This window comes from Paramormyrops kingsleyae, chromosome 11, assembly GCF_048594095.1.
Source record: "Paramormyrops kingsleyae isolate MSU_618 chromosome 11, PKINGS_0.4, whole genome shotgun sequence".
NCBI lineage: Eukaryota > Metazoa > Chordata > Actinopteri > Osteoglossiformes > Mormyridae > Paramormyrops > Paramormyrops kingsleyae.
This window is the reverse complement of record NC_132807.1, coordinates 15875637-15898234: the sequence shown is the minus strand read 5'-3', so window position 1 is coordinate 15898234 and position 22598 is coordinate 15875637. Positions and strand designations below refer to the sequence as shown.

Below are 22598 nucleotides of genomic sequence, written 5' to 3'. Positions count from 1 at the left end.
AAAAGCAGATTGAGATGGAGGCACCTTTCACATCTCTTTTATATATCTACAAACACAACACTCTGAAATATTAATGGTCACAGCACCGGATCACTAGACTATTTTCCTCAAATGAAATCCCAGCCGGTGGAGGCTTGACCTGAGCCAAATAAGGTGTTATTTGGGGTGGGGGGGGTGGTTTGACGCTGCATGTCCTGGCCAGCCAAAATCACAAATATTGACCTCCGTCAATTATATCAGTAGACAGCAGCTAGTAGCTTTAATGCAGCAATGCGTTTCCTTTTCCATCTGCCTTGGTTATTTTCAGAGGAAAAAAGCCAGCTCTTGATTGACGAAAATTAGGAAGTGACATTTCAGTGAAAATGTCAGAGTAAGCCATGATTCATGCTTTTGACCCTGTGCTGCTTACAGAAGTGCTATGACTGTTACCCCTTGGAAGAGGAGTAAAAAAAAAAAAAAAGTGAGCTTTGGTGACTTGAGTAGATTAGTGATTTGACAGTCGCCCTTTGACCTGAGAGGTCAACGGCTCAATTCTGGCTTTCTTTGGCTACTGAATAGAAATCATTAGTACATAATGAGTGCTCAGTTCAAACAGGAGGAGGGGATTGGTTTGATTATTTGTGCCCTTGGTTGATGGGCAGGAGGACTCCCACATTCTTGCCTGACTATGTTGTTTCGCTGACCTGTTCACACACAGCTCCCTGTAGGTTTGACAAGAGCAGATCTTCACTTACCCAACTTGTCAGCTCAGCACAGCAGAGGACATTGTCTACAATTAGGAATCAGTCCTTTTGTTCTGCAAAAATTTACAAGGAATTAGTTTTGGTAATGGCATGAGTATACAGTTTAAACCTACATTCAAGACAAAAAATACAGATACACAAAACAATTAAGTACAGAGAGTGACTAGAGAATTAAGAACTAGAAAAGGGACTGTTGCAAATAATAGCATTGTATGTGTGTAGTCACACTAGGCATCTATAGAGTGCCTGATTACATCTAACCCCTGAAGACTTGTTTGTCTGACTACTGTGCCCGGTCACAGTGCACTAAATCGTGCCCAGGCCCACTTGAAGTGGGCCTGGTCATTGATGTCAGACATGACATCAATGATGCAACTTCCATGCGTACATATACACTGTACATGAAATGGATCTGGAAGGAATCGATTGGGTGGGCTATACAGATCAGGTAGCGACAAACATATCACAAACACTGCAGCGAGGAGATCACTTTGGTCTCTGGCAGAGGTGCTCCACGTACAAGATAGTCCTGCACGATTAAATGAAAATTGTTGCATTGCAGTGTGTGTGGTTAGCACAATGCTCTATCTGATGAGCTACAGGAGTGCTGTTGATGGTATACTAAACTATGCTTGAGTCTAACATGCCCGCCACATACTAAATTGAGCTCCCAATCATTCGGTAAGAAAATACTAGGCAAACTGTGTCCCATATTTGTTCAAAAAGGGGATCAGCATTTGATTTTTTTAATAGCTTATATACACGGGTTTAGCTACAATCAACAAGAACTATATTCACAAATCAAAGGTTTTAATTCTTCGTTGTTGCACTTAGAGTAGGTTATACCAAATCAAATCAACAAGGAATATTGGCAATCAAATGACTTTGTCTTGCCTGATGGCTGAGCTCACATTTTGAATGGTTAAATGTGGTTAATCGCTGTCCTTTTCACTCGTGCGCGCATTTATACACTGTTGAGAGCAAAGCTTGGGGTCCGAGTACATGATAATGGTCTGGTGACCAGGAACATTTGTCTGACTTTACAAATACTTCCTACGTTTCCAAAATAAGTGACATGGTTCTCCCACAATAATTCTCCCACAATAAATTCGTAGGATACATTTTGCTGCACTACTACTGATAAAATTTGCTGAACTGGCAGGCTAGCTACAAAAAAAAAAATCAATACAATATTGTAAAGAATGTTCAGAAAATTCTTGTGCCCTGCAGTTTTAGAATCACTGACCTGTGCCATGTCCCTGGGACATTTGCAAAAAGATCCATGGAATTTGTTTAGATATCTGCAGGCCCCATTTTTGCTCTTGGCTGCCCTCTCTCTTGCAGTACCGGTTTTCCAAATTTGAGGTGGTTTTGTAGTGTACATTGTCAGATTTAGATTATTATTCGTATGTTTTTGTGAAGCAGTAAAAAGATCCATTAAATAGTGTAAATACAGTAACCATAAATAGTGATCCTGTTCACAAGGATAAGCCTCTCGTCTCTTCTTTCTCTCTGTTGTCACTAAGTGCCATTGCTTCAGTTGGTGCGATTTTTGTCTCAAAATTTCAGGTCTGGTTCTTCACCCTTAACATGCACTTATACTGACCATTATAGTACATTATGAAGGTATCAGTAGTGCATCATAGATGAGAGCTTCATACAGCATTCATCTTGTATAATAGGCCTAACTATAATGTGTTATACCTTTTTATAAATAGTCGTAGCCATCTTTATAATACTGGGACATCACTATCGTTCACTTGGGTAGCTGTTTTTGCGTGCAAGTAGTGTTTCACGCTAAGATGTATCACATTGTACTTCACAAAGTGCTTTTCTCTCCGACTGAGAATTGTGCAAATACAAATGTGATTCTGCGTTGTCTTGGACATGGGCAGAATATATCAGTCGCATTAGAACAAATTTTGTGGTGTGATATCACATGTTGTAGCAGGACTGACTGTACTTTCTAAATAGTTATAGGCTGTAGCTGACCTGATTTTAACTTGTCCACAGCCAGTTTTCTCTATTCAAAGAGAATCAATAAATGTAATTAAAATTTTCTCTCTTCATACAGTTTTATGAGGCTCAACCATGTTCACCTCAGCATTGCAAGATTTTTTTTACTGACTAATTTGAACATACTCATCCCATGTCATCTATGTGTTCACATTTTATATTTTGATCTTTTCAGTGAATGTTTACCTTAGCAGTATATGCGGATGGAATATGGCAGTTATTGCACTGACCAGGAGTGGATTGTAGGGCTGGGAGATAATTATTGTTATCGTTGTATCTCAGTATAATTTTTCTCTATCAATATAACAAACACTAGATGACAGTTAATAAAGCTACGTCACTTTCTCTGTGACTGTCAGCAGCAGCAATGGAGCACAAGTGCTGACAGAGCCATAAAAACCGTGAATGATTTTTTTTTTTTTTTGAAGTAATTAGAGAATACAGGCAAGGAGACAAACACATTAAAAATAACAGGGGGAACTGGTGAAAGAACATGCAAGTCCAAAGCAACTCTTCCAATAAGGGTAATCCAGCAAAATCCAGAGTGACTTTAACCATTCAAAACGTGAATTCAGCAAGAGTGTCATTTGTTTGTCCAAACACTAGTCTTGTTGAAGTTACTCCCTTGTATTTACTGTAAATAAAAACTTTCATTTTTGTTCAATTTTTTTTTTTGTTCCATATATTGTCCGATTATCTCCATATTGAAAAAGAAAATGCTAAAGCACAATTTAGTGTTGCGTCAACAGTTCTCTTGTAGCTCATCAGAGCACTGGTATAATAATAATACATTTTATTTGTAGGTGCCTTTCAAGGCACTCAAGTACGCTTTGCAAAGATAGTAAAATCGAATAACACGAAGTGGCAAACAATCATAAACACTGTCGAACATCCAAGAGCTCAGGATTTTAAATCCCAAGAAGCACGCAAGTTGTACCTCTTCCCTATACCATAAGCCTTCTTGAATAAAAGTGTCAAATATAAATGAGTTACATGTCCATCATGTGCACAAAAGAAAATCCTCCAAGTATGTAAGCATTTACTCTGCGACTCTTCCACTGTAAACTTTTGTTACGTTATTAGTCATAACAGTTCAGTTCATGTATTCAATGTATGGTGCCTGTCTGTTTTACACATCTTAATTTTTTAAATTTAGCATCAAATAACATGCATAGACATATGTGTTTATTTCCAATATTTCTGAACACTGCAGTGCAATGCTTTGGATGTAAATGTAATCCCTGACTGAATCTAAATGATTTCCCTCTTTGGCTGGATACCTGATGCCTGTTGAAGGGAAAGGGATTGAACTTCCTTGAATGGCTGCAGGAGCCATAATGAGCTGTGATACTGAAGTGCTGGTTTTTGTTTAGTGCACAGGTCCAGCCTGGAGTGTGTGAGTTTTTGGGAGTCGTTGGGTGGGCCTAGACCTTGGTGGGTCTTGGGGCAGACTTTGAATTATGTAGTTAGGAACCCTTTGAACCTTAAGCCTTAATATCTGCTGATTTTTAATTGATATCTGCTGACGGAGATAGAATAGGAGGAGTTTACTTCTGTTCACTTTGTCCTATCTGGGCTGCAGTTTTACCACCTGAGTAAACCATTTATTTCTCTTCCCACGAGTGCACACAGCACTCATGTATGCCTCTGCCCTCTTCCTGTGTGGCATCAGGCCCTCAGTTTTAAATTCATTCACATGCAGGGACAACACCTAACTCTTGCCTTCACATTTTCCATCCTAAGATTTATTTAACTTTAATGTAGATGTCAATTAATTGCACACATAATGCAACTTACTTGGCAAAAAACCACTGTTAATTTTTTATTTTGCTTCAGTAAAATCCATTTATAACGGACTGCAATGGACCTGGCAAAACAGTTAATTTTATCCAGAGTTGCTGTTATATCCAGAGTTGCTGTATGCCCAGAACACAACTACATGCCACACCCCAGCAGTCACACTTGTGGTATAGATTGTTATATTGCACATGATCAAATTTGAACAATTTCCATGAATGGAACTTGCTTTTGTAATGGCACTTGCATAATGTCAAGAATTTTACAAAAGGGTTTTAAAACGCAGACTTATGGCAACGGTGGATGTTTTTAGCATGGAAGTAGTCTTTTGTGTAGTTCCCTAAGAAGATATTTTTTAAGAACTCTGTAAAAGAGTAGTATGCTGTTTTAATAATAGAACTTGCAGCAGTGTGCCGTCAGTTGCAGAGCATTTAAAGGTGCTGAATGAAATCTGCTTTTGCCTGTATTATTTATTTATTTATTTATTTTTAAAAGATTTCCATCTTTACAGGGTCATGTGTAGCTGATTTTATGAGGTCTGTTTTTTTTTCGTTTTGGCATAAGCAGATATGTCATGAACAGTACCAGGGATGAAGACCAAGGTACACTTGCCAATGTTGTAGCCTGTCTGCCCCACCTGCTTCCAGTCCAGCTGTTCGTGGGTTCTTGGCCTATTTTGTCATGACCTCCTCCAACCTAATCCCTTTTGTGCTCCCTCTCTTGGCAACAGGGTGGACCCTATCCCCTACGACACTCCCAAGCCGGCTGGCCACACGCGCTTTGTTTGCGTCTCTGATACACACTCCCGCACAGATGGCATCCAGATGCCATATGGGGATGTGTTGCTCCACACTGGCGACTTCACTGAGCTGGGCCTGCCTTCTGAGGTCAAGAAGTTTAACGACTGGTTAGGTAAAGACTTTATTATTGTCTATTCCTCAACCTGACCCCAATTAACCTCCATTCTGTGTGAGTGCCATACAGTGCGGCCTAATTCAATTAAAAGGGTTTAGTTCCTTTAGGGGTGGCATAGTGGTGCAGTGGTTAACACTGCCGCCTCTCACCTTTCGGGACCTGGGTTCAAGTCTCCGCCAGGGTTCCATGTGTGTGGAGTTTGCATGTTCTGCCCATGCTGTCGTGGGGTTTCCTCTGTGTACTCCGGTTTCCCCTCACAGGTCCAAAAATATGGTGAGGTTATTTGGAGTTACCAAATTGCCCGTAGGGGTGGGTGTGTGTGTGTGTGTGTGAATGGTGTATGAATTGGCCTGCAATGGGTGGGAGCCCCATCCTGGTTTTTCCCTGCTTTGCACCAGTCGCCTCTGGTATAGGCTCCGGATCTCCTATGACCATGAATAGGGCAAGAGATTACAGAGGATGGATGGATAGTTAGTTTTGAAGGCTGATGTTACTTTGAGATCAAAGCGGCATCAACAGAGGTTTACCTTCTCTGGCCACATACTGGGTGAAACGGTGGCTTTTTGCTCATAACCGGAGCTGCTCTGTTACAGTAGTGCTAGGATCCCTTTATTGTCCCATATTATATGTGAAGAGAATGATTTGTGTTGTTTCTCTACAATTTATCAGTCTTGTGCTATTTAAAATGTCGTTCTTTACTGGTGGATTTATCTGGACTAGTGCTGGTGATTAGAGTGATATGGCATGTTGTCTTTTCTCCTCTTTTGTCCCCTTACTGTGCAATCAGTTTTTAAACATTTCACATTTTGTAACATTTCAAATTATGTTCAAAATAAATCAATTGTTCTTAATAGGTGCAGTGATCTTAAGGAGTATTCCTACTAGCCTTGCAATTTGTGTTTTTCCTTGAATTGGGTATTGCTGGTTTTTCACCTAATTGAAGAATGTGTAGTTATTCCTTAATATGGCTGGACAATTTTGCTAATGCTTCTGTGCTCTTGGGTAAAATGTGACATATCAAGTAAAGTCAAGTCAGTTCTAATGTGGGAGGTAGCAGTGTGTCCTTGCTACACACAGGAGAAAGCGGAGTTTGGTTTGAAACCAGCAGCATTTGTTTCGTTAGTGGCTATAACGATGGGCCATATTTCCATAAAAGCTCCTCCTCCAACCCATTATGGTTCACTGTTTGCAGGATTATTGGAAAAGCTGCCTCCATAGTGACATGGGGGACGTTCTTGGATCTTTGAGGAGGGCTTATGTATGCATCTCCATGCCCATGCAGCTGGAGCATACCCACTCCAGACTCTAGGCATGATGGCACCAGGGCCCTCTGTGCAGGGATTAAGATCCCCTTCTCCTGGCAGGACAGTAAAGAGAGCCTGAGCTTCCTCCTGTTTTGATGCCACCATGTCATCACGCGCCAATCATGTCCTGAATCACACCAAGGAGAAATATAGCTCAGTGGAGCTCCTGTTTTAAGGTGGTACTGAGCAGATTAACAAGTCAGCTGGCATCTTGTCTTGTTGTTTGATTGTTTGTCCCACTGTTTTAGGTTGGGTTTGAGGCTTTTATGAGAGGAATTAAAATACATGGGGAAAAAAAATATTACCTCCAACAATAGCTTCCATCACAGCACAGCATGGCTTAGAGATGCTGCCTCATGGTAGGATCAGTTTGCATAGACTTCTTGCACAACAGCCTTTCCTGTTTCACAGCCAAACAAAAAAGAAAAGTGGCAGAGGGGTGAAGCAGAAACTTCCAGATGCCTGCCCTTGATTGCTGCACTTGGACCCGGAAGTTTAACCATGTTGGCTAAGGGCTGTTGTGAACATGAGGCTTCGAGATTTGACAAGAGACAGGGCTTGTTACTTTCCCGGCCCCATTCTGTTTGCTTCTAGTGTTAAATATTGATGGGAAAAAATGACCTTGCAGGTTCACCTGAGCTCAGTGCTGTCATATTTCTGCTTCAAGAGATTCCCTAACATATAGAGCTCCTTATATTTCAGGACCTCTTCTTTGGTCCCTGTGCTAGTGTTAAGGCCTAAAACATTATGACCACCCACATGTGAAGTGAATAGCTTTGACTTTCTCATAAAAACCATGTCTCCACAGTCAGGGATATAATAGATGGTAAGCTAACATTCAGTATTCTTGGTTACCATTGAATACAGAAGAATGTGGCAGTAAAGATCTGAATAACTGACTAGGGGCAGGTCATTATGGTCAGATGACTGGATGAGAGCATCTCAGAAATGACAAGGCTTGTGGGGTGCTCATGGTTAATCATGGTGGGAACCTACTGAGCGAGATCCCAGGAGGGAAAATGGCTGAAATGGCACAGATGCCAGTTAATTTTGGTGGTGATCATGGGAGTAATGTCATGGCAGTGCATGGAGTCCTGTTTTGTAACCATGCATCAGACTTGTCTGTCTGATGCTTCCCTCAGATGCCCGACACGTATTTGGCAGGGCTGTAGTACTTGACTCCAGGGCTTAGACTCGAGTTACATTTTTGTGTGACTCGGACTCAGACTTGAGACATGCATGACTCAGACTTGCACTTGGACTTGATAGTATTTTGTGACACTGTGATTTGTAATCTTAGAAAGACATCTGAAGTCTGCATTACGCATTAATAGTTCATTTTAAAATGTGGAAATCTACTAAATGTATCTACCAATGCTTGTTAGGGTGGTGGGAGAAATCATTTCAGCTGCAAATTAACTCTTTGAAGTGATTCATACAGCTTCTCATATTGTGGCTAAAAATCTACATCATCCTACATAGTGCATAATATTGTGTGCAGATTGCACCAAACAGCATTGTATTCCCCGGAAACCCCCTCCACATTCTCCGCCCATCTAATCTATACTTGTCCCACACTCACCAACTTCTACAATTTCTAGACTTACTGGATGGTTCACCTGGAAATGTGGAAGTTAATAAATATGTTTCTACCTGAATTCTCTGGGTCCTTCTTGTAATATATAGGTCTGAAAGTATACTTATTCATTCATTTCCAGAATCTTTCCACACCATGTGGCTACTTGTATTTCTTTGTGTATGTTTTAAGGTCCATATTTGAAAATGTCATTTATATTATTTGTAATTATATGTTTAAATATTTGTATTCTTTTTATTTGTCTTTTGCACTATGAACTAAATTTTTTGTCACATAACTGTAAGAACTGTAGCGGATACATCATGTGCACCAAAAACATTAGTGATTTAGTGTAACTCATTTATATTTAGTTGACCCTTTTAACCAAAAAGGCTCACACTAGAGAGAATTTATGTGTTTCCTGGGATTTGAACCCTTGACCTGTGTTGTTAGCATAATTCTCTATCTGCTAAGGTGCAGGAGAGCTGTTGATGCAATACTAAATTGTGCTTTAGTTTAATGTGCTCATGAAATACTCAGTTGACCTCACCATTGCACAGCCAGGAAATACCAGACAAATAATATTGCAGATTGGTTGAAAACACACAGCATTTGGTGTTCGTTTTGGTGATCGTGCAATATATGGGTCGGGTACAAACTAATCCTCATGTTTACCAAGATAAATGACATGTTCCTTTTGCACAATAAAAAAACCGAATAAAAAAATCAACATTCTTATTCACAGTATATACACAGGATTAGCTACAGTCAACAAGAACAGTATTTACAAATTAAAGTATTTAACTCTCGGCTATTTCACTTGGAGTATACCAATTCCTTCCCCACAAAACAAGGAATATTAGCAAACAGGCGGGTTTTATCTTGCCTGATTGCTATACTCACATTTTGAATAGTTAAATGTGGTTAAACACTGTCCTTCACCCACGGACACACAGTTGCATGAAGTTTGGCTTCTGAGTGCACATTAAAGGCATTTGTCCAGTGACCCTGTAGAAAATATTGCAATGTAAAGGACATATTATCACTACCATATGTATACCTTGTAAGTCTACCTTACACACTCTTCCAATTTTACTGCCCTGTGTCGGTCTGATCCAGTTTACATTTTTAGGTTTTAATTAGTTGAAGTTTGCTGCCCATACGGTGCCTTTGCAAAATCTGCCAAATGTTTTTTTGAGTTATCTCAAGCAAAACATCTGCGGCGAAGGACCAGTGCTAAAATGTTAATTCCCCAAAGTTTGGGCAATACAATTATTTTCTATAGTGGCATTTTTATTTTAGTGGGGGGAAGCAAGGGTATCTGACACTAAAAGAGCTATACTATCTTTTTTATTTAATGGAATATAGAACGTTTAAGCTCTACCCCTTTTGATGATGTGTTCAGCAGAAACCAAGTAATTTTAGGGACTTTCTGTGCTTAGCACTGTAATTTTAGGCCCTTTTGAATCACCCCTATTTTGTTTGAGACTGTGGTGGCTAACAGTGCCGTATTTTGTTGGGGTTCTGTGTGATAAAACACTGCGATCTGAACTGGTTTTAAATAAATATCCCTTGCAGAATGTGGTGCTCCCCCACTCCATGCTCCAGTAAGTACATGGGGATTTTAATTGAACTCCCCTGAGCCATGCAGATGGCATAAGCAGTCATTTATTTTACCGCAGTGTTTAACCCACAGTTAAACTAGCCTCATTAGTGATGCAGTATGGGTACATAGGGCCGGCTCCCTTGCCTTTATTTTTATTTTTTCTCCTTCAACAATTGCTTGTGGAGAAAATAAGAGGATATCGGCGACCCTTTAAAATGTTTTGATGTCTATAAAATGCTATGAAAGTTTCCTCCAGAGTCTGGGAAATGGAGTCAGCCAACAGTAATTACATTCCCCAGAATTCATTGCTGCACCCAGACCGTATGGTGTAAGCCAATTGGAGCTGCTGATTCGGTTTTGTGCAGCGGAGGAGCCTCATGTAAATGGATATGTGATGCAGTTAAGAAAGGCTGCAGGATTTTCAAATTGAGAGAGAGCTGCTTCTCATTGCATTAGTGGTGGGCAATGATGCTGCGCTAGATTCCACACAATTTGATGGAGACTAGGCAAACTTTTGGGCCGCCAAGCACAAAAGGAAGCTCCTGGCCTAAGGGCATGAGACAGCAGGTCGGGTCCTGAAGGGTCAGCCAAAGCTGCATGTCTCTGGTTTCCCTTGAGCTGTATTAAGCAGCCATGTTGAATGTATCGTATTTCTGGCAGAGTTACAGATCACCTGCACTCCTGTAATTAATGTGTATGGTTTTGAGTGATCATTTTACTCGGGGAAAAGATGCAGTAATTTTTTTGGGCATTATTTCAGTTATGGAAATAATCTCATCCCATGTCCCAAGAACACCCTAAAGAATAACTGAAATTTACATCATACATATTTATACTTTGTCTTGTTGTGTTGTGCCAACTTGAAATGTTCTTGTCCTCAAAGTGAAATCTCAGGCATCTCTCTGCTTTGTAAAGAACCACCTTTTGGTGATGTGAGGTGACCAGGACACTGGACCTTTCAGTGAAAGAAAAGGTCAAACAAGAAATTGAAAAATGTTCAAACTGACTCTAATAGATGTTCTTTGATATTTAGGTCAGCTTCACCTCTTTATATCCTTTCTATATAACATGCTGTTCACCCTCTTTTCTTGTGATGTACAGAAGGCCTCTTGATTGTAATTTTAATTATTTGTTGCATACTATCTATCTGTCCCAAATTATCATTATAAAATGGTATTTTCTTGTTTACTGCTTGCACTACGTGAGCAGTCTTTGCACTTTGTCCTGTTTTGCACAATATATTTATTTTATCTGCAGCTTCTGTACCTTACTGTTATATGTACAAGAATTTTGCACCGAGATCAATAAAATTCATCATAGACGAGCTGGGCAGCTGGGGTGTGTGGGTATAATAGAGCTGTTCACCCATATGGTTTGAAGGGAGGTGCTTTTTCTGGCCACCACACTCTGACCCTCGGCTCAGTATGCCAAGAGCACTATGCGTCTGTTTATCCATCAATCTGTGCCACTCACCTGATGTCTGTGGGAAGCTGAAGGAGCAGGCAGTATGGGGTAATGTAATGGAAATCTGAGTCCCCAGGGGGACAGAGATGAAATGCTGAACGGCTGGTGAATTATCCAGCTTGGCCCCCTGTGTCATGACAGCCATGCTGCTGTCAGGAGTTTCCGCACTGAGGTGCCATGTGCCCTGTGCCCTGCGTCGAGGAGGGAGGCAAGGCTGCATGTGCCAGTTCACAGTATTGCCATATTTAGGGCTCATTTTGACATTCTGGGTAATGTCTTAATGTACTCAGGCTATCAGAAATGGTTAAGCGTATGTCGGCGCTCATCTTCATGAAACCACATTAATTCAGCATGCTCATAATATAAATTAAACCCCTGTTAATGGCTCAGAGTGCTCTGTTTGAATGGTTGCCGAGCTGCATCCTAGATTGTTTGAGTGCTGAGCATTCTTTGTTTTGAGGCAAAACATTTGGTCAGTGTGCTTTCTCTCTCACCCCAGCACCCAGGTCTGTTCGTCCCCTTTGCTGATTCTGCAGCAGGCCCAACACAGCAGTGTTGCTGAAAAGGAGATTGACATTCCCTTAATCCCTTTCAGCCCCTCTCTCCCATCCCAGTCTTCAACATACCTTACTTACATTGTCCTCTTTTTTTTATTTTTTATAAATGCTGAAGTGAAATACTCGCCATTGTTGCTGAACTTTTCTTTTTTGTTCTCTGCAGGCAGCCTACCATACGAGTTCAAGGTGGTTATCGCGGGGAACCACGAGCTGACGTTCGACAAGGACTTCATGGCTGAGCTGGTCAAGCAGGATTACTACCGTTTTCCCTCAGTTTCCAAGTTGAAACCAGAGGACTTTGACAATGTCCAGTCACTCCTTACGAACTGTATATATCTTCAGGACTCTGATGTGACGGTGAAGGGATTCCGCATATACGGGACGCCCTGGTAAGGACGTGTCATTGTCAGTGTCATTTGTGTGCCCAAAAGCACTCGGCTGCTTTAAATTCAGTTATTTGCATGAAAACCTGCATAAATCTGCATTTAATGTTTTACCATGTTCTGTTTTCAAGCAGAATTCCACAGTTTTTAGTTATTGTCACAGTTGTTGAATTACTGCACAGAGAACAACAAGCAGCTGCGTTGCTATGTAACACATGGTTGGCAGCAGTATAGATGCTGTCTTCTTGAGATGCTCACGTTCTTGGTTATTACACCCCCATCACATTCGCATGGAACTGGGCTGAGTAGCATTTTTGAATATTTGAGTAAATATAAAGTTCTTCTCTGGGAGTGCTGTCTTTGTGAATGCAGTGAGGTGCAGGTGCTGGGAATGTCATCTTGGTGAACGCAGTGAGGTGCAGGTGCTGGGAATGTCATCTTGGTGAATGCGGTGAGGTGCAGGTGCTGGGAATGTCATCTTGGTGAACGCAGTGAGGTGCAGGTGCTGGGAATGTCATCTTGGTGAACGCAGTGAGGTGCAGGTGCTGGGAATGTCATCTTGGTGAATGCGGTGAGGTGCAGGTGCTGGGAATGTCATCTTGGTGAATGCGGTGAGGTGCAGGTGTTGTGTCACATGGGGGGGTCTTCGGTTGCACTGAGGAGAAACAAAGGAGGTTTGGCTTTTTTCACTGGCGGCGCAGGATTCAGTCCTTTGCTCGCTGCCACAGCCTCTCTGCTCTATTCCCAGGCCATCATGAGTCAATCTGACAGCAACAGAGAAACAGGAAACATGGGAAATCTGAGAGGCCCTTTGCCCCAGAAAGAAGGATGCCCCCTGTGAGCCATTATTCTGATAGCTGTTAAACGTATGTTGTGACACTATGGTGGGCCTTTTGAATGGGAGGGACGGCCCTACCTCTGGTCAGCCCCTCTCCTTACCTGGTGGTCCAGTCCAGGTGCTGCTTGAGTGGTCAGGTGTTGGAGGAGAGCATCCTGTAGACAGGTTTACCTCAGACACTTATCACAAGGAGCATACTATACAGAGTGAAGGGCTTTTTTTAAATAGTTTTTTTTTTTTTGTATTTCAATCTTTTATTTACCTGCTTGATTTCCGTGGTGATTAAATCAAGCACTCTGCTACCAGCTGAAATAACATTAGATATATTTTGTTCTCAAAAAACAAAAGAAGCTTAAATGCATGATGGTGATATTGGCTGTTGGGCTCTGCTTGAGTAAGTGATACTGCATGTATGCGTCTGCTTGAATGGCATATGGCCAGACAGAAGCAGAGAACACCCCCCTCTCCAGTTGACTGGCATTACATTGCGTGTCATTTCTCCCATCTGAGAGTGGTGTGGTGTCCTACAGTGGTTTCTACAATTTTCCATGTCCAAGCACCTGTACATTCCAAAAGCATGTTTCAAATGATGCTCCCTAATAAATGGGAGAAGGAGGCATTTCTGATGCTGGACCGGCCTGGAATCATGCATGGCTTCCCAGTAGAGCTGGGCGATATGTCCCCTCCCTTACTCAAAATCAAACTACAGATGACAAATAAATGGTTCAAAACAAGTTTTAACTTTATTATTATTATTTTTTACTTTAGAGTTAAAGTGCAATCTGACAAGCCAAAAAAGATGCTTGTAAGTGAGATGGCAGACCACGCCATTGTAAACACTTTTAGAAACTTTTAGCATGTTAACGAATCCCAGCTTTACCACAGTATGTATGGGCACCATGTCTTTTGCAATATACATCGCGACAGCGTTTGTTATCGCCTTCCACCGTGCCCCATTCTTACCATATGGCACACAGTTCGAAAACGTGCCAGGGACGGTTGCTTGCTTAACTTTGGATGTTGTGCTGGTGCTGCAGGTATTTTCATTTCGCTGGGAGCTGCACTTCTCCCACTCTGCTGTGTGCCTCTCGTTTACGTGATGGGAAAAAATTGTCATGCTGCATCCTTTGGTTGCAACAGTTTTTAAACAGACTTTGCAACGAGGACTTGTTTTGTCTGTGTCCGACGGCGCAAAACCGAACCATTGCCGTGTTGTTTCTGAATCCGCTAGAGTATTTGGGTGCGCCGCGCTAATTTACCCATGAACAATGAATGGTGCGTCGCATTAGTTCCGCTTTTGGCGCTCGCGTGTAAAATAAGTAATAAAATCGATTTTTATAAAAACACATCGTCCTGAACTGTAAATTTCAAATTAATCGATAAAATCGATTTATCGCCCACCTCTCCTTCCTCAGGGCTTGGATGGTACTGTCACTCAAAAGCACTTGTTTTGAACTTTGATCATTACTTATTTCATCACTGTAGTTATTTCAGGGTGGAAGTTCCCGGTCAGTCTTTCAAGGGTCTCCTGACCCTTCACCTGTCTGTGCATCCCTTTTTTTCAGCTGCTTTAGGCTGTGTTGGCTCCCACTTCAGTACATACAGGAATTATTTGCAGAAGTAATCTTATTTCTCTCTTTCTGTTGACTTTGCAGTTTTGGGTACTTGTGGCAAAAAGGGCTGTCATCTCGGTCTTGCTGTTCCTGTCAGAATACATGCAGCCTATGCATCAGTGAAATGCAGACAGGAACGTAGGCACAGGGCTTGCTGTGGGGGTGGGCAGTCTCTGGGCTCACAGACGGGAGACAGACGTTCAGCCTGGCAGATGCCTAGGGTCAGCGCACACGTGCATCATTTGATTAATAGGGTCAGATGCTCACATGCCTACAGTGCCTGGCCTGAGTACACCATATGGTACGCAGACAAGTTTCAGTTCAGCCTGTCCCACTTGGGGTGGGGGTGTTTTCACCTGGGGGTAGCAAGCTGGTTTGTCAATGCACCTTAGCTGCCACACATCCTTGTCTGAATGTGTGGCTTGCCAGTAAAATATTAAAGCGAGGCATGACAGACTGTTTCAGTAGAAGTTTAAAAGCAGCCCCAACCAAGCCGGTGCGGCCATGTCCTCCTCGGATTTGCTGTATGGCAGAGTGCATACATTGCTGAGTATGACCTGAATGTAAATATAGGGACTAGATGTCCCCTCATGCCGCTGGTCTGTGAGAGTGTAATGTTAGGGGAGAGCTGGTCTGTGAGAGTGTAATGTTAGGGGAGAGCTGGCGTTTCCCCTTCCCTCACCTGTGCCTGGCGGGGGAGATACTCAGAGGTGGTTCTTCCAGGGAAAGGCACTGCGGTCGTGCTCACCCCTGCAAATTCCCCAAATTTTAAAATCTTGACTGCATAATTTCTGGTTGTGGGGCACTTTGCAGCTGTGGGGTGAGCCTCTGTGCCTGTGATCAGAAGGTCACCAATTTGAGCCTCGGCAGAATAGTTACATCATTGTTGTGCCTTTGAGTAGGACCTGTATCCTTCCCCCTTACCCCCAAATGCTCCAGGGACACCAGACAAATGGCCTGACCTCACATCACTCTCACCTGGGGGGGTAGGGCAGTACGCCATTGTGTCTGAATTCAACGTGGACCTCACCACAAAGGAATTCCCAACCATGCAGGCTACAAGTGTGGATTCTGTTTCTCTGAAACTTGGAAGCTCTCCGACAGGCTAATTATAGCTCACTTAAACCATCTAACTCCTTTCATTTATTTAGATATTTGTTGGCAAGGAGTTACCCCTGCAGCAGTTTTGTTCCCCCACGTTTCCTTCAGGGCAGTTCCTCGCAGTTTCTGTGAAATGGGTTGACCCATTCATTCTAATGATTAATCCATTTGTCAGTGCCAACCACCACCTCACTCCCTGGAGGGGGAACCCCCATGATAATTGAGATTTTGTCTTAATTTTTTTTTTGTTTCTTTTCGATGAACAGTTAGTGTCGCCAGTGACAGTGTTTGAAAACACTGGTACAGCATGGCCTGTTATGAAACAAGCTTAATTTCGTGCAAAAAACAAGCTTAATTTCATGCAAAAAACACTTCAAGGAATGCTCTGTGGATTTTGAAGAAGGAAGGGGGGCAGGCTCGGGAAGAGTCCCGTTCTCTCTTTCAGGAAGTGGCCATAATTAAGAAACATCCTGGTTCCTTTTTTGGGGGCAGGGAACTGGCCCAGCATTGACCTTAGTGCTGCCCACAGGGATAGACTGCACACAGCAGACCACTGTTCCCCTTTGGCCCAGCAGAGAGCACAAACCAACCCAGCTCACACACACTCAGGGCTGCTGCCAGGCAACTCATCCACCAAGGTTATGATATCCTGTTTTCTTATGTCTCAAAGCTGGTTTTTTGACAAACTTTTGTCTTCTATGAATGTTATATCGGGCCTTATCAGGCATTAGTGTTGTTGAAAGTATCGAAAGTACCGAAAGTATCCATTCTGTCATGTATAGAATGGGTTCAATACTCATCTTTCATGGTATCCATACACTTCCAATTTGCGCTGACCACTGAAGTTCATAGGCTATCAAAGCGCATGGCTAGACCTGAGTGCAGTCTCACACATTGGGTGTTAAAATGACTAATCCAGAAGTATCATAGCTTTCACTACTATGCTTAATTGATAGAGTGCAACCAGGGTGGCGTCTGGAAATACTTTGGCCTTGTGCCAAATTAAAACGGTAAACCACAGAACACATGCAAGTTGTGCTACAGCACAATACTGACAAAGCAAGCAAACACTGTTGAAGTAGACATGACATGCATGTTTTTCTGTGGTCAAAACGTTGTTTTTTGTAGTTAGCTAAATATTTCTGCATTATGACAACTGTCTTCAATTTTTTTTACTTGTGGGTTGTGTTCAACTCCATATGATCTTGTGAGGTCATGGCAATTAATGTTGATACAAGCTTTGAGTCATCCAGTTGTTGGAAGTATTTGTGCTTTGAGACACAAGATAAAGAAGCCATGTAAAAGTAATGAATATCTGTTCTAGATTATATTGTAGTAATAATATTAAGTAATATCTAATTTTTAATGGTGTTTGTTTACTGCTCACGAATATCTCTAGATGCAATTACAGTGTGATTACAATGGCCACTGCTGTAGGAATAGGAAATCTATTTATTCTTATTTACTTTACTTAACCTGTTTGATGCATCTCATTTACCACTTCACCAAAACATTTCATGCATGAAAATCTGCACCTAAAAATTTCAAATGATTTCAATCCAAAATTGTAACCGCAATGACTGAGGGCAGTAAAATTGGCATTGCTAGCAGAGGGCAGCCGATAGACAAAATGGAGTCTGCAGCTGCCATCTTCTATACACAGATCTGCCATCTAACTTATTCCATGGCGAATAATTGTAAAACTGGGTAGAGATTAGGGCTGCAACTAACGACTATTTTGATAGTCGACTAGTCATCGACTATTAAAACGATTAGTCGACTAATCGGATTATAAATTGCATAATTATAAAATGGCTCCTATTTAGCTACCAGCTTTTACATTTAGCATGAGGTTATCGTTCGACATCAATGCCGCAAAACAACACATGTAAAATGGGAAAGAGCTGTAGTGCGATTGATTGTGCAAATAGATTTAACACGAAATGGGAGGTTTCTTTTTAGAGATTGCCAAAAACTAAATAAGTAAGTATAGGATGTGGATTGGTCACACATGGCTGATACCCGATCCGTCAAATAGGTCTGGATCGGCACCGGTCCGAATTTCTGATACAATATGTTATAATCTGGTATGCAAGTACGCGTTCACCTTTAAAAACGATACGTGCGGCAATCTTTTGCTGTGACAGTGCAAATACGTATTTTATGTGCATTTGTGCTGATATGACAAGAAATTATCATGCATTTTAACCTGTATATGCTAAGTCGTACTTCATTTGCGGTATAGGGGTTAAAATGCACGGTAATTTCTTGTCATATCAGCTATTTATATAGCCTATGTTTACAAATAAAAACTCATTTTAAAGCAGGCTGAAAAATCCCAAGATCCTGACCCAAAATACGGGAAATTTAGAGCAGCTTCCCATTGCCATTCCTCTGTTAACAACAAGAAAACGGACTTAAACTGCTGTTATTTATTTTTAATGCGAGCATTAATGTGAGTATAGCCATCAGGCAAGAAAAGTGACTTGTCGGTAATATTCCTTGTTTTGTGGTCAATGAATTGGCATGCTCTATGTGAAACAGTGAAGAGTTAAACATAATTCGATTTAAAAATACTATTCCGGTTGACCGTAGATAATCCTTTATTCTGCAAATGCGTGCTCATTTTTTTTTTTAGTTTTTTTTTTTTCCCCCCGCATCATCCAGCATTGCCCCAAATATTGAAAATTAAAATGCTAAAGCACGGCTTAGTATTGTATCAGCAGTTTTCCTGTAGCTTGACAGATGCCCTGTATTGAGAAGCAAAATGCTTAGGTGTGATATAGTCGTGTCAACAATTCTGTAGCTCAAAAGAGAGTGCATCATGCTAACAACCATGAGCTGGGGGTTCCAGTCCCGCAAGGCACGCATAAATTGTGCCTCTTCCCTCTAATGAAAGCGTCACTTAAATATTAATGAGTTACATGTGTTTCGTGCACACACAAGAAAGGTGTTGCTTTGGCATCACATTTTCTTTTAAAACTACTAGGAGCTAGAAATTTCTCCATGGTTTCTTTAAGTACAGTACTCACAAAGTCTTGGGATGCTTGCTTAATTTATTGAAAATATAGAAAATTAATTGCTTTTGTAAAGAAATATTACTTTATTTATTGGTTGACAAAAATACATATACAGTGATCCCCTGCTATAATGTGGTTCAGCAATCGCGCCCCCGCTATATCGCGGATTTTTCCCTGACGCATCACAGTTCTCTATGTATCATGTACCTTGCTTGTGGTCCGATTGTTGTGAGCAAACTTTTTGTGAATTATGTTACTCATATCCTTAGCCTGACCTCCACATATCATATGTGTTTACAAAGTGTGTTTTAATAAGTTTACATGTGTTTAAAGTGTGTGCGAGGGGTATTTTAAGCACCTGTCTTTTTATTAGTGAATTTTTTACGGCTGCATGTGTTTTGGCATCGTCATTGCAATGTACGCACGTGCAGTAGTCACATTGCAGGACGTGCGATGTCAAGTAACGGAAATGGAAATAAGCGGCGTGGACAACACTGTTGGTGTTTTTGCTAAACTAACAAATGCCACGCTGTTCTTATTCTTAAACAATCCACAAAAGTCTGTCTAATATAATTTAGGTCAATTTTAAAGGTTTTTGGATACGGAGCCGACACGCAGCTAACAAACATGTCGATCACATAACGAACCACCAATCTCAAAATCTTGATCAACTTGCTCCCTCTAGTCCTCATTTCACTACAGCGTAAAAATGAGTGAGGAACAGGATAAAAACACCGGGAAAAACGAAGATTTTGTTGCAAAAAAATGCTGTGTGGAATTATTTCGGCTACAGAAAGCATGACGTTGACCAAAAAGTCATTTGTCGACAGTGCCTTGCAGTTGTTGCCACAACACGGGGAAACACAACTAATTTGTTTGATCATTTAAATCGGCACCACAAAGCCCTGTATGATGAGTGCAAATCAAAATCTGATTGCCATCCAAAGCAAAAAACTATTTCAGATGCCTTTGCCAGTGTTACGCCATATGAGAGAGGTTCCAAACGACAGAGAAAAATAACCGATACGATAACTTTCCATCTTGCAAAAAACATGGTACCGATTAACACCGTCAACAAAAAGGGATTTAAAAACATGATCTGGTCGCTCAACGAGGTATATATTACCGTAGAGTACCTATTTTTCACAAATTGCCATCCCAGAGCTGTGCAAGGCAGAAGTTGAAATGGAACTTTCAGTGGTACAATATTATGCAGCTACAATGGATTTGTGGTCCAGCCAGACAACGGAGCCCTACGTAAGCCTGACTGCCCACTTTATTAATGACGGCTACCACTAATTAAGAATAAATATTGCAATGTGATTTTTCCCAATGTCGTGCAGCCCTATTATCTTCGACTTATGTCACAAAATTTTGGTCATAGTGCAAAAGAGAAATAAAAATAATATAAATATTTAAACATATAAAGTAAATAAGATTGGAGGGGAAAGATTGTTCAAATTGTAATGTAAGTGGAATGTGCAATAAATGAGTAAGTATACCTTTAAGATCTACCTGCCACAACAAGGACTCAGAGCATTCAGGTAAAAGCACGTTTTAACTTTAATTCCAGATGATCCATCCAGTTCTTCTAGAAATTGTATAGGTTAGTGAGTGAGGGACAAGTTCAGCTTAGAAAACAAATTGAGGGCCCAAAAAAATTAATTGTGCACATTTTAGGGATTTTGTGAGCTGGATTTAATATTCCGTTAATTTTTGTGCATGGTTTAATGCATTGTAACCATGGAGATTTTTTTTATATATATATATATATATATATATATATATATATATATATATATATAAAAAAACCATAGCACCTCCAGGGCTCCAGATATACCATTTTCGTTTGTTACACTTCTATTGTTGTCTCAGTAAATGTAGGTTATGCAGATAAGGAATACATAGAAAAAAAAAATTTCAACGTATATTGAATATAAATAATAAAGGTGACATTTTAAGATATGTACATTCACATATAAAAAGAAACACCCGTAACCATCTATTTCATTGGGGAAGATTGAACAAATTGGCATATACAGTAAGTGGAATGTGCAATAAATGAATTTCAGTAGTTTCAGTGTTACAACAAGGACTCAACATTCAGGAAGAACACATTAATTAGCTTTCACATTTCCAGGTGATCCATTCAGTACTAATAGAAATTCTACAAGTTGATGGGTGGCACAAGTGAGTTTTCCACGGAATACAATGCTGTGGTTTCGACAGCCCACTTTTCTAGTTAAAATAGCCTGTTGTGATACAGTCATTAGTATCTGTCCTGTTGGTGGTTGGATCAAAAGTAATATGGACAAGGATGACAGATGGTACAGGGTGCTGGGGTATGCAGCACTGCTGGCCTGGGAGAGTGAATCTGCAGGAGCAGTACTACTGCAGAACCAGCTGCACCTTCTCATCAGCTGCTTTGCAAGTCGGCTGCAATTTGAGGATTCCTGTCTTCACTGGGCACTGGCCGTCCCCCCCCCCCCCCCCAGATCCACTAGCTTAGCGTACCTGCTCTGGGACAGATGCACATCCTGTAATGTTTACTGTACTCAATTTTTCTGACGATGCTGCATGAACATTTCTGTCCATCCAATAAACTGTAACACAATGGCGCCAGTCTCCAGGATCATTTGTCCCCACCCCCTTCCCACCAGTGATGTGGAAGTCTCAGCCATTGCTTATATGGTCGTCAAGCTCATTTAACACACAATCTTTTGCGCGCCCCCCCCTTTTTTTTATTCCCTGCCAGCAAATTGAAGAATGTATGGCGCCAGGCTCTTGGAAAGTTAAATCTGCAGTCTGCTTTGCTGATTCTTGTCGCTTTTGTTAAACCTGCTTTCGCTTTGCGCATGGGTGATGTCCAGCGATCTCAGTCACAGAAAGCAGGCACTGACCCTGCCATGAGGCAGTGCTGCTTCTGTTCTTTCAGCAGTTCCCATATTCCAGCTACTGATGCAGGAATTTACAAACCTGAATTTATACAGACTTCAAGGAACGTCCAGGTAACTAGAAAGGAAAATATAGTAAATGCAAAGTATTCTTCCCAGTCTGGGCGAGTGCTTCTCAAAAGCCTGCATTTGTGTGTGTGTGTTTGTGTGTTTGTGTTTTACAGCAGTATTTACAACCTGCCCAGACCACAACATATTCTCTGTCTACCACACCCCAACAAGTCACATATCTGTTTTAAATGGTGGATTTTGTGCATTTTGTTCATTTGCCCCTTTGAAACAAAGAGTGCTGGCTCTGTGCATGTTTGTCACCTTGCTGCACCTCCTTATCAGGGCATGTTGCCATGGGAACTTGAGCTAACTAGACAGAGAGAAATCTAGCCTTGTCAGATCCTGTCTGCAGAACTGGCCAGTCTAGCAGCTCCCCAGCCCGTGGCCCCCCACATGGAGCGAGGGCTGCTGTGAACTGAACTGGGGTACGCGACAGCTGTAAGTGGTGTGGCAGTGTTGATATTAACGTCACAAATCACACAAGCTTAGAACTGAGAGTGGTACAGTGGGTGTGCACCCTACAATTTGTGCCAATTTCATGTCTTGCCATGCATGAAGTTGAGCAGTGCATGGTGGTGACGCTTTTGCCCCTCCTGTATTTTCTTTAGCTGCTGATTAGTGTCCCAACACCAACATTTGGCAGGGGGACTGGGCCTGGGC

The 22598-nt window shown here is 41.4% G+C and overlaps 1 protein-coding gene across 3 annotated transcripts in view; it reads left to right on the top strand.

Moving 5' to 3' along the window:
• Positions 1-22598, top strand: part of mpped2a (metallophosphoesterase domain containing 2a) — a 55855-nt gene that overhangs the window by 5241 nt on the left and 28016 nt on the right. For all 3 annotated transcript variants that reach the window (XM_023817925.2, XM_023817944.2, XM_023817934.2), the window contains exons 3-4: positions 5287-5468; positions 12142-12367. In XM_023817925.2, coding sequence (XP_023673693.1) covers positions 5287-5468; positions 12142-12367 — 408 coding nt within the window. The remainder of the gene's footprint in view (positions 1-5286; positions 5469-12141; positions 12368-22598) is intronic.